The 22,027-nt window shown below is 46.3% G+C and overlaps 1 protein-coding gene across 5 annotated transcripts in view; it reads right to left on the bottom strand.

The window, feature by feature from the left end:
• ARHGAP44 (Rho GTPase activating protein 44) overlaps nt 1-22,027 on the bottom strand; it is a 141,350-nt gene that overhangs the window by 23,795 nt on the left and 95,528 nt on the right. For 4 of the 5 annotated variants that reach the window (XM_075279276.1, XM_075279278.1, XM_075279279.1 and 1 more), the window contains exons 4-17: nt 17,869-17,945; nt 17,620-17,731; nt 17,042-17,118; nt 15,792-15,909; nt 14,769-14,837; nt 14,591-14,672; nt 13,789-13,916; nt 9,771-9,882; nt 9,318-9,399; nt 4,520-4,600; nt 4,305-4,418; nt 3,907-3,998; nt 3,633-3,813; nt 457-474 (exon numbers count right to left, since the gene is read on the bottom strand). In XM_075279276.1, coding sequence (XP_075135377.1) covers nt 457-474; nt 3,633-3,813; nt 3,907-3,998; nt 4,305-4,418; nt 4,520-4,600; nt 9,318-9,399; nt 9,771-9,882; nt 13,789-13,916; nt 14,591-14,672; nt 14,769-14,837; nt 15,792-15,909; nt 17,042-17,118; nt 17,620-17,731; nt 17,869-17,945 — 1,343 coding nt within the window. The remainder of the gene's footprint in view (nt 1-456; nt 475-3,632; nt 3,814-3,906; nt 3,999-4,304; nt 4,419-4,519; nt 4,601-9,317; nt 9,400-9,770; nt 9,883-13,788; nt 13,917-14,590; nt 14,673-14,768; nt 14,838-15,791; nt 15,910-17,041; nt 17,119-17,619; nt 17,732-17,868; nt 17,946-22,027) is intronic. The other variant, XM_075279280.1, reaches the window with a different exon arrangement.

Here is a 22,027-nt window from a genome sequence, read left to right as displayed (position 1 = left end):
CAGGCTGCCATATACAGAGTACAGGCTGCCATATATAGAGTACAGGCTGCCATATACAGAGTACAGGCTGCCATATACAGAGTACAGGCTGCCATATATAGAGTACAGGCTGCCATATATAGAGTACAGGCTGCCATATACAGAGTACAGGCTGCTATAGACAGAGTACAGGCTGCCATAGACAGAATACAGGCTGCCATTCACGACAGCCCTTAGTCTGCCAGTAGATTCCACCTGAGCAGTTGATGGAGGCCACCACAAGTAGAACCAGTTCATCTAAGAAGTATGGTGGTCTTGATGGTTTCGGGGAGAGAGGTCACAGACACACAAGACAGTGATAAAGGTGCTCCATGGAACAGGTCAGACGTAGTATCATAGACATGCACATACTGAAGACAGAGGGACTATGGACAAGATCGGGGTCACACATCACACGGTTTGGGAGATACATCTTACCTCTGAATTTTCCTAAGGCTGCATGGACAAAAACACAAATAACGTTAGCCTGGGCTGGGGGCAGAAGGGACGGGGCCGTCTTCAGTGTGGCAGGGCCATGGACGGGGAATAAGAGGCGGCATTGATTAGCGGAGAGTAATTCATGTCCAGGTTATTTGGATCTACATCAGACGAGGATCCTGCAGATTCTATACTTACCGTATACAGAGCCCGGCGTGAACGCTACAACTATTCTAGAATGTCTTGTAGACACTGAACCAGCAGGGGGTGACAGAGGGATGTGGGGTATAAGATACAAGGACATGATGTGCACGATATCTATATATTATATGTCAGCTTACATGGTAAGACCAGAGCTACTGACCAAATATACAGGTGGAGCATTACCGTGGGAACCAACCCATTTACTTGCCAATGTCTTGAGGTTATGGGATGGTTTAAAGGGATTATCTTGGATTAAAAAAAAACATGGCTGCATTTTTCAGAATAGTGCCACTCCTACTCACAGGTTCTATGTGGTATTGCAGTCCACTTGCAATGAAGTTTAGCTGCAGTACCAGACACAACCCATGGACAGGTGTGGCGCTGTTACTGGAAGGAAGAGGCCGTGTCTTCTATTCCTGATCAAATCTAAAACCATTCACAGGAGAGAAAACTGTGTGTACAGATTGTAAGACACCTTATGGATAAGACGTAAGGAGAGGTATCAGAGGACCTTTCACCACCTCCACCTCCTCCAACGCCTTGCCTCCTTCAATAGACGCCGCTCAACCGATTCCGACATACTTGGAATTTTTTCTCTAGCCCCTACCATCCCCAAGCAATCAGTGCTGTTCATTTTAGAACCCAATATGCTAATTAGGCTGTCTACTATCATGTGGGTGGAGTAGATAGTCTGGGACCCGCCCACCAGACAGTAGAGAACCCCCAACGAACACAAATCATTGCTCGGGAACGGTGGGGGCTAAAGAAAAAATTCCAAGTGCCCTGGAATCAGTAGAGCGCCACCTACCGAAGGGTGGAGAGAGGTGGAGCTGGTGAAAAGTTCTCATTAAAGGGATCCTATCATTAGAATCTCATTTTTTCTAACTAACATGTAGGAATAGCCTTAAGAAAGACTATTCTTCTCCTCCCTTTAGAGGTCTTCTCCGCACCGCCGTTTGGTAGATATTCCGTTTTCTGTGTTTATGCAAATGAGTTCTCTCGCAGCACTGGGGGTGGGCCTCAGCGCTCAAACAGCACTGGGAGCTTCCCCAATGCTACGAGAGAACTCTCCAGCGCCACCTCCATCTTCTTCAGGAACCGACCTCTATGCGTCATCTTCCGGCCTGGCTTTCAATCTTCTACGCATGCGCAATCGGCTCTGCCAGCGGGCAAGAGCTCGCGTAAGCAGCCACAAAAAAAATGGCTGCGCGCAGGTGCACGTGCGCATGCGTAAAAGATTGAAAGCCAGGCCGGAAGACGACGCGTAGAGGCCAGTACCTGAAGAAGATGGAGACGGTGCTGGAGAGTTCTGTCGTAGCATTGGGGAAGCTCCCGGTGCTGTTTGAGCGCTGAGGCCCACCCCCAGTGCTGTGAGAGAACTCATTTGCATAAAGATGGAAAACGGAATATCTACTGAACGGCGGCGCGGAGAAGACATCGAAAGGTAGGAGGAGAATAGACTTTCTTAAGGCTATTCCTACGTGTTAGTTGGAAAAAAAGGGATTCTAATGATAGGATCCCTTTAAGTACATATGGCCACAGTAGGGTTAAAGGCAAGCCACACCTACAGGGAGAAGAAGGTAAGAAATAGCCCAAAAAACCCATTTTACTTATCAGGGCATCAGTCTGTGCTTCAGAGCTGCGCTCCCTACTCTCTCTCTATATATACGCATTATCTGGCTGCCACACACCCGTACTCCGTACAGATGACATCTCGTACACGACATCACCTATACGGCCGGCTGCATAAGCTAATCAGTAGCCATTCTGCTAATAACGATCGGCACGATGGTAAGCCGCCACCCACCAGCATCTCGCTTGAAACACTGCTGCGAAACACTCGTCTCCACAGGGGAGGTGGGTAATTCACCGACGCTTCGCTTTTCATCTTGATAAACTCTAAACTTTTCTTCAGAGATGAAACAACATCCTAGCAACAAGACGACCTATTACAGGCTGCCTACCCAGCCGCCGCAATCCGCCCGGTAGGTGATCTGAGATCATATGTTTCCAGCAGAACGCCGCTCGATACTTGGCAAGGGATTGCAGAAAAGAGGAAAGCAAAGTTCAGCTCCGTCCTCGCCTGACGGCTTTGTTAATCAGCGCATTAATGAGCCCGGGCGCCGTCTTGCAATTGCAGATTTCGTGCAACTTTCTGGACAGCAGTTGTACCAGGACATTGACTTACAGGAAGAAGCCTCCAATAGGTGGCACTAGAGAGCTATCTGCATGCTCATTGTCAGGGCGTCTTCATACTGGCAGATCTCCTAGTAAGATAGATACCTTCCAAACTCCTTGAATCCTTCAATAGTAGCTGCCCCACTGATTCTAGCACAGTTGCAATTTTGTTTCTAGCCCCCGCCGTTCCTGAGCAAGTGGTGCTAGGTCAGCATCCAGGTCTCTATAGTCAAGTGGGCGGTCCTAGGATGGAGCAGACAGTGAAGGACTTCCCACCTGACATTAGCCTAATTAGCATATATGGGGCTGAAACTAACAGAAATGATGGGAATGGTGGAGAGAAAAAATTACAACGACACCAGAATCTGTGGAGCAGAAAGGTTGGGAGCCAGCGAAGAGGGCGAAATGTCATCTTTTAAGGTCAGGAGTAATAAGTGGCGCTAGAGAGCTAGTTCTCCCTCTGCTAACTGCAATATCCTGTCTGGCCTGTAGGTGGCATCATAAAGTGGAAGACAATGGAATTCCCAATACAGTAACAATGTATCAAAAACATTCCATAAGGTTCATAGACGTGAGTATAATTATATTGTTACCAATCAGAGCTGGAATGGGATCAGGAATGTGGAGATCAATGACATCCAGCATTACACCCCAGAGCTGGAATCACCATTCTGCCAGCTGGCACTGGAAACAGTCAACAAGCATGTTGACAGACACAGCCCTAACCACATAGTCTTGTTCCTATGAGACAGGGCAACATTTAGATTTGAACATAATGAAATAAATGGCTATACCCATCCTTCTTGTAGAACTCCAGCATCATGTTATCGGTGGCCACGCTGAGCGGTCGCCGGGCCTGGTCGTGCTGCTTGCGGTCGGAGTGATCCATATCCGGAGAGGGCATGGAGCTGTAGTTGGCATTGTGGTTGGTGTGGACGGGGCTGCCGTAGTTACCCGTCACATTAAACTCTATTTCTGTTGACAAAAAAGTATCGGCATGAAGAAGACGGCAAACATTTGGGCTTACAGACACCTGCCTGACACGGAGCTCTAACCACGAGCACTCACCGCCTGGGAAGAACCAGTCAGCATGTTGGATTATAGGCTCAATGATCCCTACAATCTGTAAGGACACGGTGGTCATCATTTCAGTGATATTGCTACATGGGGAGAAGAGAAAGGTAAAGAAGTTATAGACGTAACCACTCCGGAGAATGGGAGTACTGCCCTAACACAACACCATATGGCCCCAGACCCAACATGGCGGGGGGGGGGGGAATTATGGGCGCAAGCAGCTGCCACATGGTGGTAACTAAATGTATCACCAATGCAAAAACCATAAAGGTAATGATGATAGAGACAGACCCATCCGGGGCAATAAACCTGCTTGCTGACAGTTTCCACAATAATGCAGAATAACACGGACACTAGATCTCAGGCGAGCGTCCCAAATCCCAATCACTGACCCTTCTGCCTGTGGCCACAGAAGATTAGGCCCCAACACAATGGCCATATTGCTGGGAGTCATCTTGTTGGCGTCCTGATATTCTGTTAACTTGGACAGAAACTTGATGACGTATCTGGAATAAAACGAAGGTCAAGATAGAAGAGTTAGAAGTCAGGAGGCGCAGGGCGGCCGATACCGCGCGGACAGGGCTCTATGAGAACTTGGAGCACTTACTTGAAGTTGTTATAATTGGATTTCGGAAGTTTCTCACAAGCGTTCCACAAAGCCTGCAGCCTCTTGTCCTGGTCCTGGATACTGCGCAGGGAAAGGAGGGAAAAGAATGATTGTCCCAACGGACCAATGTGAGAGGAACATGAAGGGTGCAGGGTCAGAGAGGCATGGCGGGTACAGAGAACCGGACACAACCCAATACCGGGCAATACATTCAGTAGAATTAATCTCCATAACAAGCTGAGCTGCTACAGACTATATTACACTCCAGAGCTGCAATCACAATACTGTAGGATTCATAGTTACCGTGTTTCCCCGATAGTAAGACGTAGTGGGACTTTTGGGGGGTGGGCTAATGTAAGACGTACCCCGAAAGTAAGACATAATAAATGTCTAAAAGTAAAAGTAAGACATACCGTAGTAAACATAAGGCGCATCGGACAGCGCTGCGCCTTATAGTCTGGTGCGCCTTATATATGAACCTAGAAAAGGACTATAAGGCGCATTACCCATGAGCGCCTTATAGTCCTGTCTAGGTTCATATATAAGGAGCACCGGACTATAAGGCGCAGCGCTGTCCGGTGTGCCTTATATGTGATTGAAAGCGGCGGCACGCCGACTTTGCCGGCGGCCGCTTAACCCCCCGCGTGCCAGCCGCTTCTATTCATTTCAATGGCACGCTTCCATTCAAATGAATGGAAGCGCTCGGCACGCGAGGAGTTAAAGGGATTCTACCATTAAAAGAAGTTCTTTCCTCTGACCACGTTGGAATAGCCTTAAAAAAGGCTATTCGTCTCCTACCTTTTGCCATAGCCAGCGCCGCCTTCTTCCTGAGCTGCGTCCGCCCCTTCTGTGTTGTCTTCTTTGGGCCTCATGGATGACGCATGTGCAGTCGGCTTTAACAGGCTCTCGCAGCCAGAGCCGACTGCGCACGTGTCATCCATGACGCCCAAAGAAGCCAACACAGAAGGGGCGGACGCAGCTCAGGAAGAAGGCGGCGCTGGCTATGGCAAAAGGTAGGAGACAAATAGCCTTTTTTAAGGCTATTCCAATGTGGTCAGAGGAAAGAACTTCTTTTAATGGTAGAATTCTTATACTGGAAAAAAAATGACAGGGGTTGATGGATTGAAGCGGCGGCACGCGAGGAGTTAAGCGGTGGCCGCCGGCCGCTTCCATACATTGCAATGGGATCGCGCTATTCAAATAGTATTCGCACTTCTCTAACTTCAATTGTAAGAAGTTACAATTGAAGTTAGAGATGAACGAATAGTATTTGAATAGCACGCTGTATGTGTTTGGTCAACGTGTGTAAAGAGCTTATTCTATATATACAAACTGGGGAGGTATTCTGTACATAGGAGGAGATGAGGTATTCCAATAATACACTGAGCAGAATAGTGAGCGCAGCTCTGGAGTATAATACAGGATAAGTAATGTAATGTATGTACACAGTGACTGCACCAGCAGAATAGTGAGCGCAGCTCTGGAGTATAATACAGGATAAGTAATGTAATGTATGTACACAGTGACTGCACCAGCAGAATAGTGAGTGCAGCTCTGGAGTATAATACAGGATAAGTAATGTAATGTATGTACATAGTGACTGTACCAGCAGAATAGTGAGCGCAGCTCTGGAGTATAATACAGGATAAGTAATGTAATGTATGTACACAGTGACTGTACCAGCAGAATAGTGAGCGCAGCTCTGGAGTATAATACAGGATAAGTAATGTAATGTATGTACACAGTGACTGTACCAGCAGAATAGTGAGCGCAGCTCTGGAGTATAATACAGGATAAGTAATGTAATGTATGTACACAGTGACTGTACCAGCAGAGTAGTGAGCGCAGCTCTGGGATATAATACAGGATAAGTAATGTAATGTATGTACACAGTGACTGCACCAGCAGAATAGTGAGCGCAGCTCTGGAGTATAATACAGGATATGTAATGTAATGTATGTACACAGTGACTGTACCAGCAGAGTAGTGAGCGCAGCTCTGGAGTATAATACAGGATAAGTAATGTAATGTATGTACACAGTGACTGCACCAGCAGAATAGTGAGCGCAGCTCTGGAGTATAATACAGGATATGTAATGTAATGTATGTACACAGTGACTGCACCAGCAGCATAGTGAGCGCAGCTCTGGAGTATAATACAGGATAAGTAATGTAATGTATGTACACAGTGACTGTACCAGCAGAGTAGTGAGCGCAGCTCTGGGATATAATACAGGATAAGTAATGTAATGTATGTACACAGTGACTGCACCAGCAGAATAGTGAGCGCAGCTCTGGAGTATAATACAGGATAAGTAATGTAATGTATGTACACAGTGACTGTACCAGCAGAATAGTGAGCGCAGCTCTGGAGTATAATACAGGATAAGTAATGTAATGTATGTACACAGTGACTGTACCAGCAGAATAGTGAGCGCAGCTCTGGAGTATAATACAGGATAAGTAATGTAATGTATGTACACAGTGACTGCACCAGCCGAATAGTGAGCGCAGCTCTGGAGTATAATACAGGATAAGTAATGTAATGTATGTACACAGTGACTGGACCAGCAGAATAGTGAGTGCAGCTCTGGAGTATAATACAGAATAAGTAATGTAATGTATGTACACAGTGACTGTACCAGCAGAATAGTGAGCGCAGCTCTGGAGTATAATACAGGATAAGTAATGTAATGTATGTACACGGTGACTGTACCAGCAGAATAGTGAGCGCAGCTCTGGAGTATAATACAGGATAAGTAATGTAATGTATGTACACGGTGACTGCACCAGCAGAATAGTGAGCGCAGCTCTGGAGTATAATACAGGATAAGTAATGTAATGTATGTACACAGTGACTGCCCCAGCAGAATAGTGAGCTCAGCTCTGGAGTATAATACAGGATAAGTAATGTAATGTATGTACACAGTGACTGTACCAGCAGAATAGTGAGCGCAGCTCTGGAGTATAATACAGGATAAGTAATGTAATGTATGTACATAGTGACTGTACCAGCAGAATAGTGAGCGCAGCTCTGGAGTATAATACAGGATAAGTAATGTAATGTATGTACACAGTGACTGTACCAGCAGAATAGTGAGCGCAGCTCTGGAGTATAATACAGGATAAGTAATGTAATGTATGTACACAGTGACTGTACCAGCAGAATAGTGAGCGCAGCTCTGGAGTATAATACAGGATATGTAATGTAATGTATGTACACAGTGACTGCACCAGCAGCATAGTGAGCGCAGCTCTGGAGTATAATACAGGATAAGTAATGTAATGTATGTACACAGTGACTGTACCAGCAGAGTAGTGAGCGCAGCTCTGGGATATAATACAGGATAAGTAATGTAATGTATGTACACAGTGACTGCACCAGCAGAATAGTGAGCGCAGCTCTGGAGTATAATACAGGATAAGTAATGTAATGTATGTACACAGTGACTGTACCAGCAGAATAGTGAGCGCAGCTCTGGAGTATAATACAGGATAAGTAATGTAATGTATGTACACAGTGACTGTACCAGCAGAATAGTGAGCGCAGCTCTGGAGTATAATACAGGATAAGTAATGTAATGTATGTACACAGTGACTGCACCAGCCGAATAGTGAGCGCAGCTCTGGAGTATAATACAGGATAAGTAATGTAATGTATGTACACAGTGACTGGACCAGCAGAATAGTGAGTGCAGCTCTGGAGTATAATACAGGATAAGTAATGTAATGTATGTACACAGTGACTGTACCAGCAGAATAGTGAGCGCAGCTCTGGAGTATAATACAGGATAAGTAATGTAATGTATGTACACGGTGACTGTACCAGCAGAATAGTGAGCGCAGCTCTGGAGTATAATACAGGATAAGTAATGTAATGTATGTACACGGTGACTGCACCAGCAGAATAGTGAGCGCAGCTCTGGAGTATAATACAGGATAAGTAATGTAATGTATGTACACAGTGACTGCCCCAGCAGAATAGTGAGCTCAGCTCTGGAGTATAATACAGGATAAGTAATGTAATGTATGTACACAGTGACTGTACCAGCAGAATAGTGAGCGCAGCTCTGGAGTATAATACAGGATAAGTAATGTAATGTATGTACACAGTGACTGCACCAGCAGAATAGTGAGCGCAGCTCTGGAGTATAATACAGGATAAGTAATGTAATGTATGTACACAGTGACTGTACCAGCAGAATAGTGAGCGCAGCTCTGGAGTATAATACAGGATAAGTAATGTAATGTATGTACACAGTGACTGCACCAGCAGAATAGTGAGCGCAGCTCTGGAATATAATACAGGATAAGTAATGTAATGTATGTACACAGTGACTGTACCAGCAGAATAGTGAGCGCAGCTCTGGAGTATAATACAGGATAAGTAATGTAATGTATGTACACAGTGACTGTACCAGCAGAATAGTGAGTGCAGCTCTGGAGTATAATACAGGATAAGTAATGTAATGTATGTATACAGTGACTGTACCAGCAGAATAGTGAGCGCAGCTCTGGAGTATAATACAGGATAAGTAATGTAATGTATGTACACAGTGACTGCACCAGCAGAACAGTGAGTGCAGCTCTGGAGTATAATACAGGATAAGTAATGTAATGTATGTACACAGTGACTGCACCAGCAGAATAGTGAGCACAGCTCTGGGGTGTAATACAGGATAAGTAATGTAATGTATGTACACAGTGAACCAACTTATCATATAGACTTTGTGATATTATTATTGTATATTTCCAGTAAGTTTTGGAGAGGGGTAAGGTGCAGACATATTAAACTCACTTGGAAGCTTGGATCCATTCTTCATAAAGTTCAAATGTCATGAGGGGTTCTGGAAGCTCCCGGAGATAAGACTTCAATGCCCCTGAAACAAATAGTATAATCTTTAATGGAGTCTAACCTGAAAACAAGGCCAAGCTGTGGGATAATGAACAGGAATGTTACTGCATATACAATATAGATATACAATACACATATGCGATATACACTGGAGTAATAACTTTGGTTGGAGTCTGTGACTAGACCGAGCACATCGCCGCCCTGCAGACAGGTTCAGGTCACTGTTCCTGTCAATATGTAAATAAGATCTTTAGAGCACTGGGGATCGTAACTCATTAGTTGCTCCAAATAGCTCATTTGCATATCAGCAATAAGCAGTGCTCCCTCCTCATCTCAGACTCCATCATCCAGGGCTACACTCAGGACTGTAAACCACGGCCACAATTGGTGTCTAACCTGCAATAGCGTGGGGGTCAGCAGAGTATTCGGCTACGTCCACCACACAGCAGTCCAGGGCAGCTTTCAACTTCTTTAATTTGGAGGCTGAGGGGGCAACTCGGAACAACCCCTGGAGGACAAGAGAGGACAAGGAGCACAGGCGTTACAGTATGCACATGGCGGAGAACATATAATGACATCGGTTACATCTTCGGCTTTTCTTCAGTATGATCGCATTGTAATATGAGGACATCATAACTAATCATATTTGCCATGCTGGAGCATGGAAAAGCTGGGTGACAACCCCTTTGGCGAGCCTTCTTGCTTGTCCTCATCCAGCTGTCCCAGAAACAGATCCAAGCAAGAAACCGCTGAACAGGATTCTTTATACCCAGAACGAGAACAAGCGAAGGGCGACACAAGCGACGTCTGCACCTAAACCGCTGATTCGATGCATTTGCGATGCAGTAATGGTCGTGTTACACAGACAAAGCAATATTTTAGGCTGCCGCTATCTACTGCATAGTCCTTCTCCGTCCAGTCTCTGCCACTGCACTATGGTCGATGCCTGCAAACTGCAATGGAGACTGCTGCAAAGAAAGCAACGGGAGGAATCAGGTCACCGCCTTAGAATAAAGGATCTGCGTCTCCAGTCCCCCCATACGTTACCTAAAGTCCTCAGGTAGAGCAACCAGTATATACCGCCATCTCCAGTATACTGCAATACCATGGCCTGTCTTGCTAATAGCCAGCGGGCGGACTACACAACGCTCCACCATGACATGCACTGGGTCGCAACACGGGGCGGAATCTGAGGCCTTAAACTCCTCTTCACTTTCCGCGCCCTCACGGGGTTGCACGCTCTTACATGGCGGCTCATTTAGAAGCATTTTATGCCACCAGATTTGCAAAGTTTACCCTTTGTATTGCAAAAATACGTAAATTTACGGGCCACTGTCCGTGGTGTGAAGTGACATGAATCTACCCTGCTGTGGGAATGGAGGGCGGTATGTCCTGGGCTGTATGGTGTCACCAGGTCCGGCCTGGATTTATAGTCATGTGACCGTCTTATCCATTTTCTCAGAAGTCATAAGATGGTGTCACATGACCACTAAGGAGTCTGATCAGAACCTGAACACATTTAGCTACAGCCACGGGGGTAATAACAATGAATGGGGACATGGGATACCCTCTAACGTAACCAGACACCCATGGGAGACAATGATTGAAAAGGTGCCCCATGGAAAATACAAAACCTACACACCGCACCATGCTCAGAGGGCGCCAAACTAGTTCCTGCAGTCAGCACGTGAACGGCTGTGAAACTACAAGTATCAGCAGGCACATCTATATCTCTTATACATCTGTGGAGCATGCTGGGAGTTGTAGTATCTCCTCATGGACTCTATCTACATTATTATCTGGGTTGGCCCATAAATCGCCACTGATGGCGGGAACCAGGACGTTACCTCCCCGTACATCAGTGCCTGCATCATGTCTCCTCCCCTCATGGCCAATATCTACACTACTCTCCAGGTTTCTGATAGGCTACCCCAAAAATGGAGCAGAACAGGCGGCCGCTCCAGGGGTCAGCAACCTTCAGCACGTCCGCTGTTGTGTAACTACAATTCCCAGCATGTTCCATTCACTTCTATGGGAGTTTTGAGAAACATGTGCATGCTGGGAGTTGTAGTTTCACAGCAGTTGACCTCGCTGACCCCTGTGACCTCACACATCAGGGCTTGTAATAGAGGAAAATATTATACCAAGGAAACTAGCATAGGCTTAGCGTGTTACACACCCTGTGCCGAGGCTTCAGCGGATGTTTTGAGGATATAAGTGGAAACCCGTCCTTGGAGAAGATCTGGATAACAAGTGTGTACAACAGGGATAGGGAACCTTCGGCTCTCCAGCTTCTGTGAAACTACAACTCCCAGCATGCTCCATTCACTTCCATGGGAGTTCCAACAACAGCAGTGCAGGTATGCATGCTGGGAGTTGTAGTTTTGCAACAGCTGGAGAGCCGTACGTTCCCTACTGCTGGTGTACAAGGTACCTTAGTCTGACACACCAGGACACAGCAGTGAGCGGTGTATTAGGTGGGGTTGTGTCACCTGCTGCTCCATCAATGGCCATTTTGAGGACCAGAGTAGAAGAGCCGTCCTTGGAGAAGTCAGAGGTGACAAGTGTTAGGCGGCATGTACACGACCAAGGGCCAGGCCGAGGGGGCGATGTTATAGCCGAAAACACCTGAATGACATCTGAGTGTTTTCTGAGTGCTATCCGTCCTCCACTGACTTTAAAGGAGGGTTCTGCTCCACTCAGATCCGATGCATCTGACTCTGTACCGGGAGAGCCTTGGCCTGTGCATGAGGCCTAAGACAATGACGCAGAAGTGCTAGATACTATATACTTGCAGGGTACATAAATCCTCCTCACCCTACTTGTACACATTGGAAATAAAATAACTGATCCCTTTAACATAGGCAACCCCTTTAAATCAAAGATGTAGAACCCAAAAGTAGCTAGCACCATGTAATAATGATATGAGGGATGGTTATGGATGCTACTCTGACCTCTCACCTACCCCAACCATTACCCTGCGGTCGAGTTCCCCTTCCTTTTGGAGGAGATGTTCTGGTTTGGCTTTAATCCCAGTCAATGTCACAGACACTGATCTGCAGAGTGCTCCTTCCATAAGGTGGCGCTAGAGTGGAGTGACTTGCCGTGGGCCTGTGCAGTCATCTCCTCTGTATGGCGTCTTCTCCTCTTACAGTTCACATTCACCAGTAATGTCCTCGTCACAGATTTTGCACATAGTGAAGCGCTGCGAGGAATGCAAGCGACCCCACGGGAAGTGGAAATGAGTCCCAGCTGCGGGATTTCAAAGCTCTGCCATTCCTGTCCTCTCCCTTTTCCTCTGACCTTAAATTAACTTGGAAGTATGTTTTATAAACTGTGAAGGATCGGGAGGCGAGAGAGCGTGTTCTCGTGTGAGCAGATGTGACAGGAGGAAATATGGAGGCTGACAACAGGGCTCCTGCAACTTCCTAGCTCTGCAGCTTTCTAATATACTTATCTGCACCGTTCTTAGGATCTCTGCTTGCTGTCAATAAAACCTTGTTTATGTTAGACATCCAACAAATGCACTAAATTGTGCTGCGCTGCATTGTGGGAGATGTCGCTTTTTCTATTCCAATGTCCGGTGCAAACACTGCATCTGCCACAATGCACTACAGTACAACATGCACCGTGCTAACTGGGAACTGGAAGAAGACGCAAGATCCTTTAGCCCATAAAAGATAAAGTTGTGCAATTTTGATGCAGCCTTAGATGTGATTGGAGTAGAAGACTTGCTTTAATTCTAGACCAGTAAAGTATTTGCAGCATTAGGATGCTAGTGCATGGTGCATTGACCTGAAGTAAACACAAGCGGATTAGACTAGGGCTACACTGGGTGACTTTGGCCATGAGGACTAACGATGTGTCACCAATATACTGTATATATCTGTTACCAATATACGAGAATGGAGTCACACTGTGACCCTGAGGGTGCTGAGCTGCAACTCCTTTAGCTTTTTGCAACTTGAAGTCGTAGCTGCAGCACCGTCAGGGTCACAGTGTGACTCCATTCTCTTATATTGGTGGATGCGTTGCAGGGTGACATGGCGGTCTTTAGTTGCGTAATGGGAGTTTTGGACAAATTTGCCGTTTAGCCGATCCCCTGTCAGCACCTGCACTTTCTATTAATCTATATCCATGTACCCTCTGTATATGGGAACCCTTACTCAGTACTATATATACAGTATGTATATATATCTGTGAGACTCTATTAGAGCGCACGGATGTGATGCAAAGGGTTTAGGATGTCACAGGCCGCCTCTAAGGTGACACGTCCATATGCCTTGGCCTTGGTGCTACTGATCTGCGTGCGATGGGCCCCATACTAGAGGAGAATAACAACAGCTGGCGTCTAGTTTACAGTAAACAGGCCCAGCTGTAAATGGCGCACATCAGGGCGACGGCTCGGTCCTACCTCCTCCTGCATTCCACACTCCAGGAGCATAGTGACACAGGCCTCGATGGGGAAAGCAATCTCCCGGCCGCTGACTGTCAGATGTTCATCTAAGGGCTTCCCGAATGATGGCTTTTCAATCCAGGCCTCTGAAAGGAGAAGGACAATGAAGAACCATTTCCAAGAAAGATGTACAGACATTGCTCGTGGGGCAAAACGAAGGGTTAAACCCAGATATGTCTACCATATAGAAAGGTATAGACAGAAAATCTGTGCACTTGGGCAAGTGCTTCCACGTCACAGGTCTGTGATGTCACTTTAATCCGTTACAGGGTGTTTCTCCTGCTCAGTTCCATTCAAGTGAAAGGTGCTGAGCTGCAATACCAAGCACAGCCACTAAGCGGCAAGTGGCGCTGTGCACTGTAAGTAGCAAAGAGACTGAAATGCTCATTCAATGCTGCAGCCTCTTGAAAGAGCTGATCAGTAGGGGTGTCAGGTGTTGTACCCCTCCTATTGTGACGCTGATGACCTATCCTTATGAGAGGCTATAAGATTACTGTGCTAGAAGCTGTTACTTTACTTCCACTCACGCTGGACCTTTAACATAAGGATAGCGACTTGTGGCCACGCAGAGAAGGTGTAACTTGCAGAACTACTAAACCTTATATGTGACTGCAAAATCTGAATTTTTGGGAACGATGTGCTACATTTTCCCCAAATGGTCTCGAGTCCCGATACTGAGGCACTTTCGCCGCTGCTCGATATGAATTTGTGCTTGGGTCCATATTTTGCTCAAACCCCCCGTTACATCTATAATACGCACCCTGTTGAGCCTTGATCTGCGGCAGTACGGCTTGCAGTAAAGCGAGAGACTTCCTGTGGTATTCGGCCTGTACTTCTATTAGCTGTAGGAGACACAACCATATTCTTATATACTGTATATACCTGTGTGTAGTCTTAGCTATATACTCATGCCCTATAGCTTTGCGGTACCAGCTTACCGTCTGAAAGTAGTTTGCATAGTCTATTTCTTTGGCCACAAAGCTGTACATATCTGCCGACAGCTGATCCTAAAGGAAACAGAAGACATGTCTAATAGGCAGCGGCGTGAACAGCCATGAACGTGGTAGACGTAACATGCATATCAGGTTTGGGGCTTTCAAAACATGTATCACAATTATGAATTACAGGTAACTATTATGTATCTTCATTATCTTGCCCTGCGCTGTGCAGCACAGTTGTTTCCAGGCTGCTAAGGCTTGCGGTAACTATTATACATTTCATTATCTTGCCCTGCGCTGTGCAGCACAGTTGTTTCCAGGCTGCTAAGGCTTGCGATAACTATTATACATTTCATTATCTTGCACAGCTCTGTGCAGCACAGTTGTTTCCAGGCTGCTAAGGCTTGCGGTAACTATTATACATTTCATTATCTTGCCCTGCACTGTGCAGCACAGTTGTTTCCAGGCTGCTAAGGCTTGCGGTAACTATTATACATTTCATTATCTTGCCCTGCGCTGTGCAGCACAGTTGGTTCCAGGCTGCTAGGGTTTGCGGACAATGGATGAGTAAAGTGGACTACAGCTCCCATGATTCCTCTCCTCTCTCACAGATATTGCCTCTTTTTACAGCTGCCTACATGCTTCCTCCATTAAAATATGTAAGTTAGTGCTCATTGACCCTGCATTATCTACTGCCCAGTATGTGAAACACTATCCCTTCAGAGACAACGATGGAGATTGATCTCCAAGAAGCAGTAGAGAATAAAAGAATGTGATTTCCATTGCCTATTGGAGTCTGAAGCAATCTGAACTCCACCTCCTGTCTCATCATAGGTACAGGTTGCTGCTTATTTTCCCATGCTTTACCCTGCAGCTCTGCTTTGTTCAGATCAGTCACTGTGTATAAGCTAAGCCCACCATAAATTCAGTACGTGTGCATTTCCTTTGCAACAGGAATAGATGAATATAAACTACATATATAAAGACCATGACAAAAAAAATCAGGAATATTGCTAGGCCCACCCTACAGATCTCCACACGGTTTGCCGCCTCTTCCATCTCTTCCCTGAGTGCATCAGCCTTGGCTCCAGAGGGTTGCAGGTTGCTGGAGATCCCGGATGACTTAGCAGATTGCTGCCACCTGCACATGACAAGGGACAAGTCTTCAATAACAGTGACAACCTGAACGCTCCATGTCTATGAGCCCGGCACTAATTACCCCCCTAGCCTCACCTCACTAATTGCCAGGCTTTGATTTCAGCCATTGTGTCCTGACTATTCTCCTGCCTGCAATATCTCAGATGCTTTGGTTCCTTCTGAGCAGAGTGACTCACCTCCGCAGTGAAGTGCCAGCGTCTCCGTGCGCTTTATTGTCTCATCTGTGAGTCACTCAGGGCCTGAGCTGTTCATATGTGTTACATAAAAGTCAGGCCGTAATGGGAAATCTGGCCCTTACTTATATAAGCTAGGGATCCCATAGTCAAGTAAGTCATTTCCATATATTCAGACCCCATGATGTATCCCATGCACAGAGGAGAAGGCCTAGGACAGCAGAGACAAAAAATGGGGCCCCCATTCCTGGTGCTAGATTCAAAAACCTGAAGACAGATGTGCCCTATGCAACTGGCCACAAATCCATCAGACTGACCCAATATGTTTAAACAGTGAGCCAGCAGGGGGCAGCGGTGACCAGTCATTTTACTACGTGTTGTGACACTGAAAAGGAAATGCCATCGAGTTATGGTCAGTCGGGCTCTGACCTCTAGATCCTCCCACATCCTAAGAATGAAGAGTCACCAGTGCTGCGGCCCCTTCTATGTTACTCCTGCACACCCGCAGCACCGGCCACCAGGGAGTTTAGGGACCTGTAGACGACCCCATTCAACATGCAGGGTATAATAGTGAACCCCTTGGAGGACTGGTGGCCTATGTCTAGGCCAGGGGACAGCAACTACAACTCCCAGCATGCACACTTGCTCTGTTGTACTTGGAACTCCCATAGAGGTGAATGGAGCATGCTGGGAGTTGTAGTATCACAGCCCTGGCCTAGACATATAACATCACTTTAATAACATGAAGATACCTCCTTAAGGTGCATATAATGTCCTATACTGATCTGAAGATCACAACTCAGCTTTGGAGGTGACTAGAGTATGGGACAAGACAACGAATGATCAGTGCAAGAGAAATAAAGCAACACAATATAACATTCTATGTAAGATTAGATACAGACGTGGCGAGACGTCTCCGCTGACAACAATGTAGCCAGTTACCTTGCTCTAGAAGAATCCATGTCTAAGACTAATTTGGCTAAGTGTTTCCTCTGTTTTTGGATATTGGGGATCTCCACCTGAAATAGGGAAGACATAGGAATCAATAAGGAGACAGACAGGAACCTTTTAACCTATTAAAGGGATTATCCAAGCCTAGATATTGATGGGTCTACAGTATTAGACACCAGGCACCCTCACCAACCAGCTGTATACTGTGTAGTGGCCATGCCGGGGTACTGCCGCTCAGCTCTTGTGCACCATGGGGGGGAGGAGCTAATCTGTGACATCATCCATTGTCAGTAATGGATGTAACAATGGATCAGTGGTCTTATCTATCTTCTGTTGCAATAGTGTCTGTGATGTAACTGAACTGGCAAGTGTCAATCCATTATTAGGCGTAGTAACAAGAGTGAAAATTGACTTTAAAAAAAAAAAAAAAAAGTGAAAATTAAAAAAAATATATTAAAAATTTCTTAAAAAATATGAACTTGGTTGAAAAAAAATAAATGATTTTTTTGGTGACACATTCGCTCTATGTGTGCCAGGCTTTATAATACGCGTATACATCTGCCACGTACCTCTGCGAGCACAAACAGCGGCTCCACCACATCCCTCTCTACCTCCTGCTCGAAGTGGATGAGCTCCTGCGCCAGTTTGTCCTCCGCTTCCCCGCACAACTTCAGCATCTTCCTAAAGCGGAACAAGAAAAACCAATTTAGAAAACGGCAGAGCGCTCATGGCGGCGTACATAACTGCTCAGTGTAGTGAGACGTGCTGAGAACAAGGAGAAGGATAAAGGAACGGGAAGAAGAATCCGACAGTCTCACCCAAGCAGAGAGTCATCCCCTAAGACGGCCGAGCCCTCCATCAGGCACTGCGCCAAGGTGATCAGAGGTAACTTTTTCTGGCGGAAAACAGAGAAATAGATAAGAAAAGGGAAAGTGAGTTATAATATTGTAATCCGGTGTCTGCCTAACCGTGGCTTCATATTAGAAGCAGACATTGTGTCTTATTCTCCAGTTACATTCAAAGCTGCATTTATGTATCTGCTGAGATTCCACAGTCACCGGCATCTGGTGTAACAGTCTCCACCCCCAGTGCACTTAGAAGGGACGATCTCTATACAGATACATATAGAGGGAAGTGCAGCTGGGAACACTGAATGCAGCTCTGGATGTGACTGAATGCAGCTCTGGATGTGACTACAGCCTCTGTAAGAGAAAGCTACATATGGGAGGTCACTGTGACTTCCCACATGTAGCTTTCTCTTACTAATTATTAGTCACTGACTAGCTCCTCAGATGTAACATCCTGTAGGTAGAAATGGGGGTGGTAAATGTACCTGTGATGGGGTATCTGGTGAGAATTTGGGGTCACTAAGACTGTGCACAATCACTGGGGCACTATTATGGGAGCACTGAGGACTGTACTATTATGGGAGCACTGAGGACTGTACTATTATGGGAGCACTGAGGACTGTACTATTATGGCAGCACTGAGGACTGTACTATTATGGGAGCACTGAGGACTGTACTATTATGGAGCACTGAGGACTGTACTACTATGGGAGCACTGAGCTGAGGACTGTACTATTATGGGAGCAGTGAGGACTGTACTACTATGGGAGCACTGAGGACTGTACTATTATGGGAGCACTGAGCTGAGGACTGTACTATTATGGGAGCACTGAGGACTGTACTATTATGGGAGCACTGAGGACTGTACTATTATGGGAGCACTGAGGACTGTACTACTATGGGAGCACTGAGGACTGTACTACTATGGGAGCACTGAGGACTGTACTATTATGGGAGCACTGAGGACTGTACTACTATGGCAGCACTGAGGACTGTACTACTATGGGAGCAGTGAGGACTGTACTACTATGGGAGCACTGAGGACTGTACTACTATGGGAGCACTGAGGACTGTACTATTATGGGAGCACTGAGGACTGTACTACTATGGCAGCACTGAGGACTGTACTATTATGGGAGCAGTGAGGACTGTACTACTATGGGAGCACTGAGGACTGTACTATTATGGGAGCACTGAGCTGAGGACTGTACTATTATGGGAGCACTGAGGACTGTACTATTATGGGAGCACTGAGGACTGTACTATTATGGGAGCACTGAGCTGAGGACTGTACTATTATGGAGCACTGAGGACTGTACTATTATGGGAGCACTGAGGACTGTACTATTATGGGAGCACTGAGGACTGTACTATTATGGGAGCACTGAGGACTGTACTATTATGGCAGCACTGAGGACTGTACTATTATGGGAGCACTGAGGACTGTACTATTATGGGAGCACTGAGGACTGTACTACTATGGGAGCACTGAGGACTGTACTATTATGGGAGCACTGAGGACTGTACTATTATGGAGCACTGAGGACTGTACTACTATGGGAGCACTGAGGACTGTACTATTATGGGAGCACTGAGGACTGTACTATTATGGGAGCACTGAGGACTGTACTATTATGGGAGCACTGAGGACTGTACTACTATGGGAGCACTGAGGACTGTACTACTATGGGAGCACTGAGGACTGTACTATTATGGCAGCACTGAGGACTGTACTATTATGGGAGCACTGAGGACTGTACTACTATGGGAGCACTGAGGACTGTACTATTATGGGAGCACTGAGGACTGTACTATTATGGGAGCACTGAGGACTGTACTATTATGGGAGCACTGAGGACTGTACTATTATGGGAGCACTGAGGACTGTACTATTATGGGAGCAGTGAGGACTGTACTATTATGGGAGCACTGAGGACTGTACTATTATGGGAGCACTGAGGACTGTACTATTATGGAGCACTGAGGACTGTACTACTATGGGAGCACTGAGGACTGTACTATTATGGCAGCACTGAGGACTGTACTATTATGGGAGCACTGAGGACTGTACTATTATGGGAGCACTGAGGACTGTACTATTATGGAGCACTGAGGACTGTACTACTATGGGAGCACTGAGGACTGTACTATTATGGGAGCACTGAGGACTGTACTATTATGGGAGCACTGAGGACTGTACTATTATGGCAGCACTGAGGACTGTACTATTATGGGAGCACTGAGGACTGTACTATTATGGGAGCACTGAGGACTGTACTATTATGGAGCACTGAGGACTGTACTACTATGGGAGCACTGAGGACTGTACTATTATGGGAGCACTGAGGACTGTACTATTATGGAGCACTGAGGACTGTACTATTATGGGAGCACTGAGGACTGTACTATTATGGGAGCACTGAGGACTGTACTATTATGGAGCACTGAGGACTGTACTATTATGGGAGCACTGAGGACTGTACTATTATGGAGCACTGAGGACTGTACTACTATGGGAGCACTGAGGACTGTACTATTATGGGAGCACTGAGGACTGTACTATTATGGCAGCACTGAGGACTGTACTACTATGGGAGCACTGAGGACTGTACTATTATGGGAGCACTGAGGACTGTACTATTATGGGAGCACTGAGGACTGTACTATTATGGCAGCACTGAGGACTGTACTATTATGGCAGCACTGAGGACTGTACTATTATGGGAGCACTGAGGACTGTACTATTATGGGAGCACTGAGGACTGTACTATTATGGGAGCACTGAGGACTGTACTACTATGGGAGCACTGAGCTGAGGACTGTACTATTATGGGAGCACTGAGGACTGTACTACTATGGGAGCACTGAGCTGAGGACTGTACTGTTATGGGAGCACTGAGGACTGTACTATTATGGCAGCACTGAGGACTGTACTATTATGGGGGCACTGAGGACTGTACTATTATGGGAGCACTGAGGACTGTACTATTATGGAGCACTGAGGACTGTACTATTATGGGAGCACTGAGGACTGTACTACTATGGGAGCACTGAGGACTGTACTATTATGGGAGCACTGAGGACTGTACTATTATGGGAGCACTGAGGACTGTACTATTATGGGAGCACTGAGGACTGTACTATTATGGGAGCACTGAGGACTGTACTATTATGGGAGCAGTGAGGACTGTACTACTATGGGAGCACTGAGGACTGTACCATTATGGCAGCACTGAGGACTGTACTACTATGGGAGCACTGAGGACTGTACTATTATGGGAGCACTGAGGACTGTACTATTATGGGAGTACTGAGGACTGTACTATTATGGGAGCACTGAGGACTGTACTACTATGGGAGCACTGAGGACTGTACTATTATGGGAGCACTGAGGACTGTACTATTATGGAGCACTGAGGACTGTACTACTATGGGAGCACTGAGCTGAGGACTGTACTATTATGGGAGCACTGAGGACTGTACTATTATGGGAGCACTGAGGACTGTACTACTATGGGAGCACTGAGGACTGTACTATTATGGAGCACTGAGGACTGTACTACTATGGGAGCACTGAGCTGAGGACTGTACTATTATGGAGCACTGAGGACTGTACTATTATGGGAGCACTGAGGACTGTACTATTATGGCAGCACTGAGGACTGTACTATTATGGGAGCACTGAGGACTGTACTACTATGGGAGCACTGAGGACTGTACTATTATGGGAGCACTGAGGACTGTACTACTATGGGAGCACTGAGGACTGTACTATTATGGCAGCACTGAGGACTGTACTATTATGGGAGCACTGAGGACTGTACTATTATGGGAGCACTGAGGACTGTACTATTATGGGAGCACTGAGGACTGTACTATTATGGGAGCACTGAGGACTGTACTATTATGGGAGCACTGAGGACTGTACTATTATTGCAGCACTGAGGACTGTACTACTATGGGAGCACTGAGCTGAGGACTGTACTATTATGGGAGCACTGAGGACTGTACTGTTATGGGAGCACTGAGGACTGTACTATTATTGCAGCACTGAGGACTGTACTACTATGGGAGCACTGAGCTGAGGACTGTACTATTATGGGAGCACTGAGGACTGTACTGTTATGGG

The sequence above is a fragment of the Leptodactylus fuscus genome, chromosome 6, assembly GCF_031893055.1.
Source record: "Leptodactylus fuscus isolate aLepFus1 chromosome 6, aLepFus1.hap2, whole genome shotgun sequence".
Classification (NCBI taxonomy): Eukaryota; Metazoa; Chordata; class Amphibia; order Anura; family Leptodactylidae; genus Leptodactylus; species Leptodactylus fuscus.
Note: the sequence above shows the minus strand (reverse complement) of the source record. Positions and strands in the feature narration are given on the sequence as shown.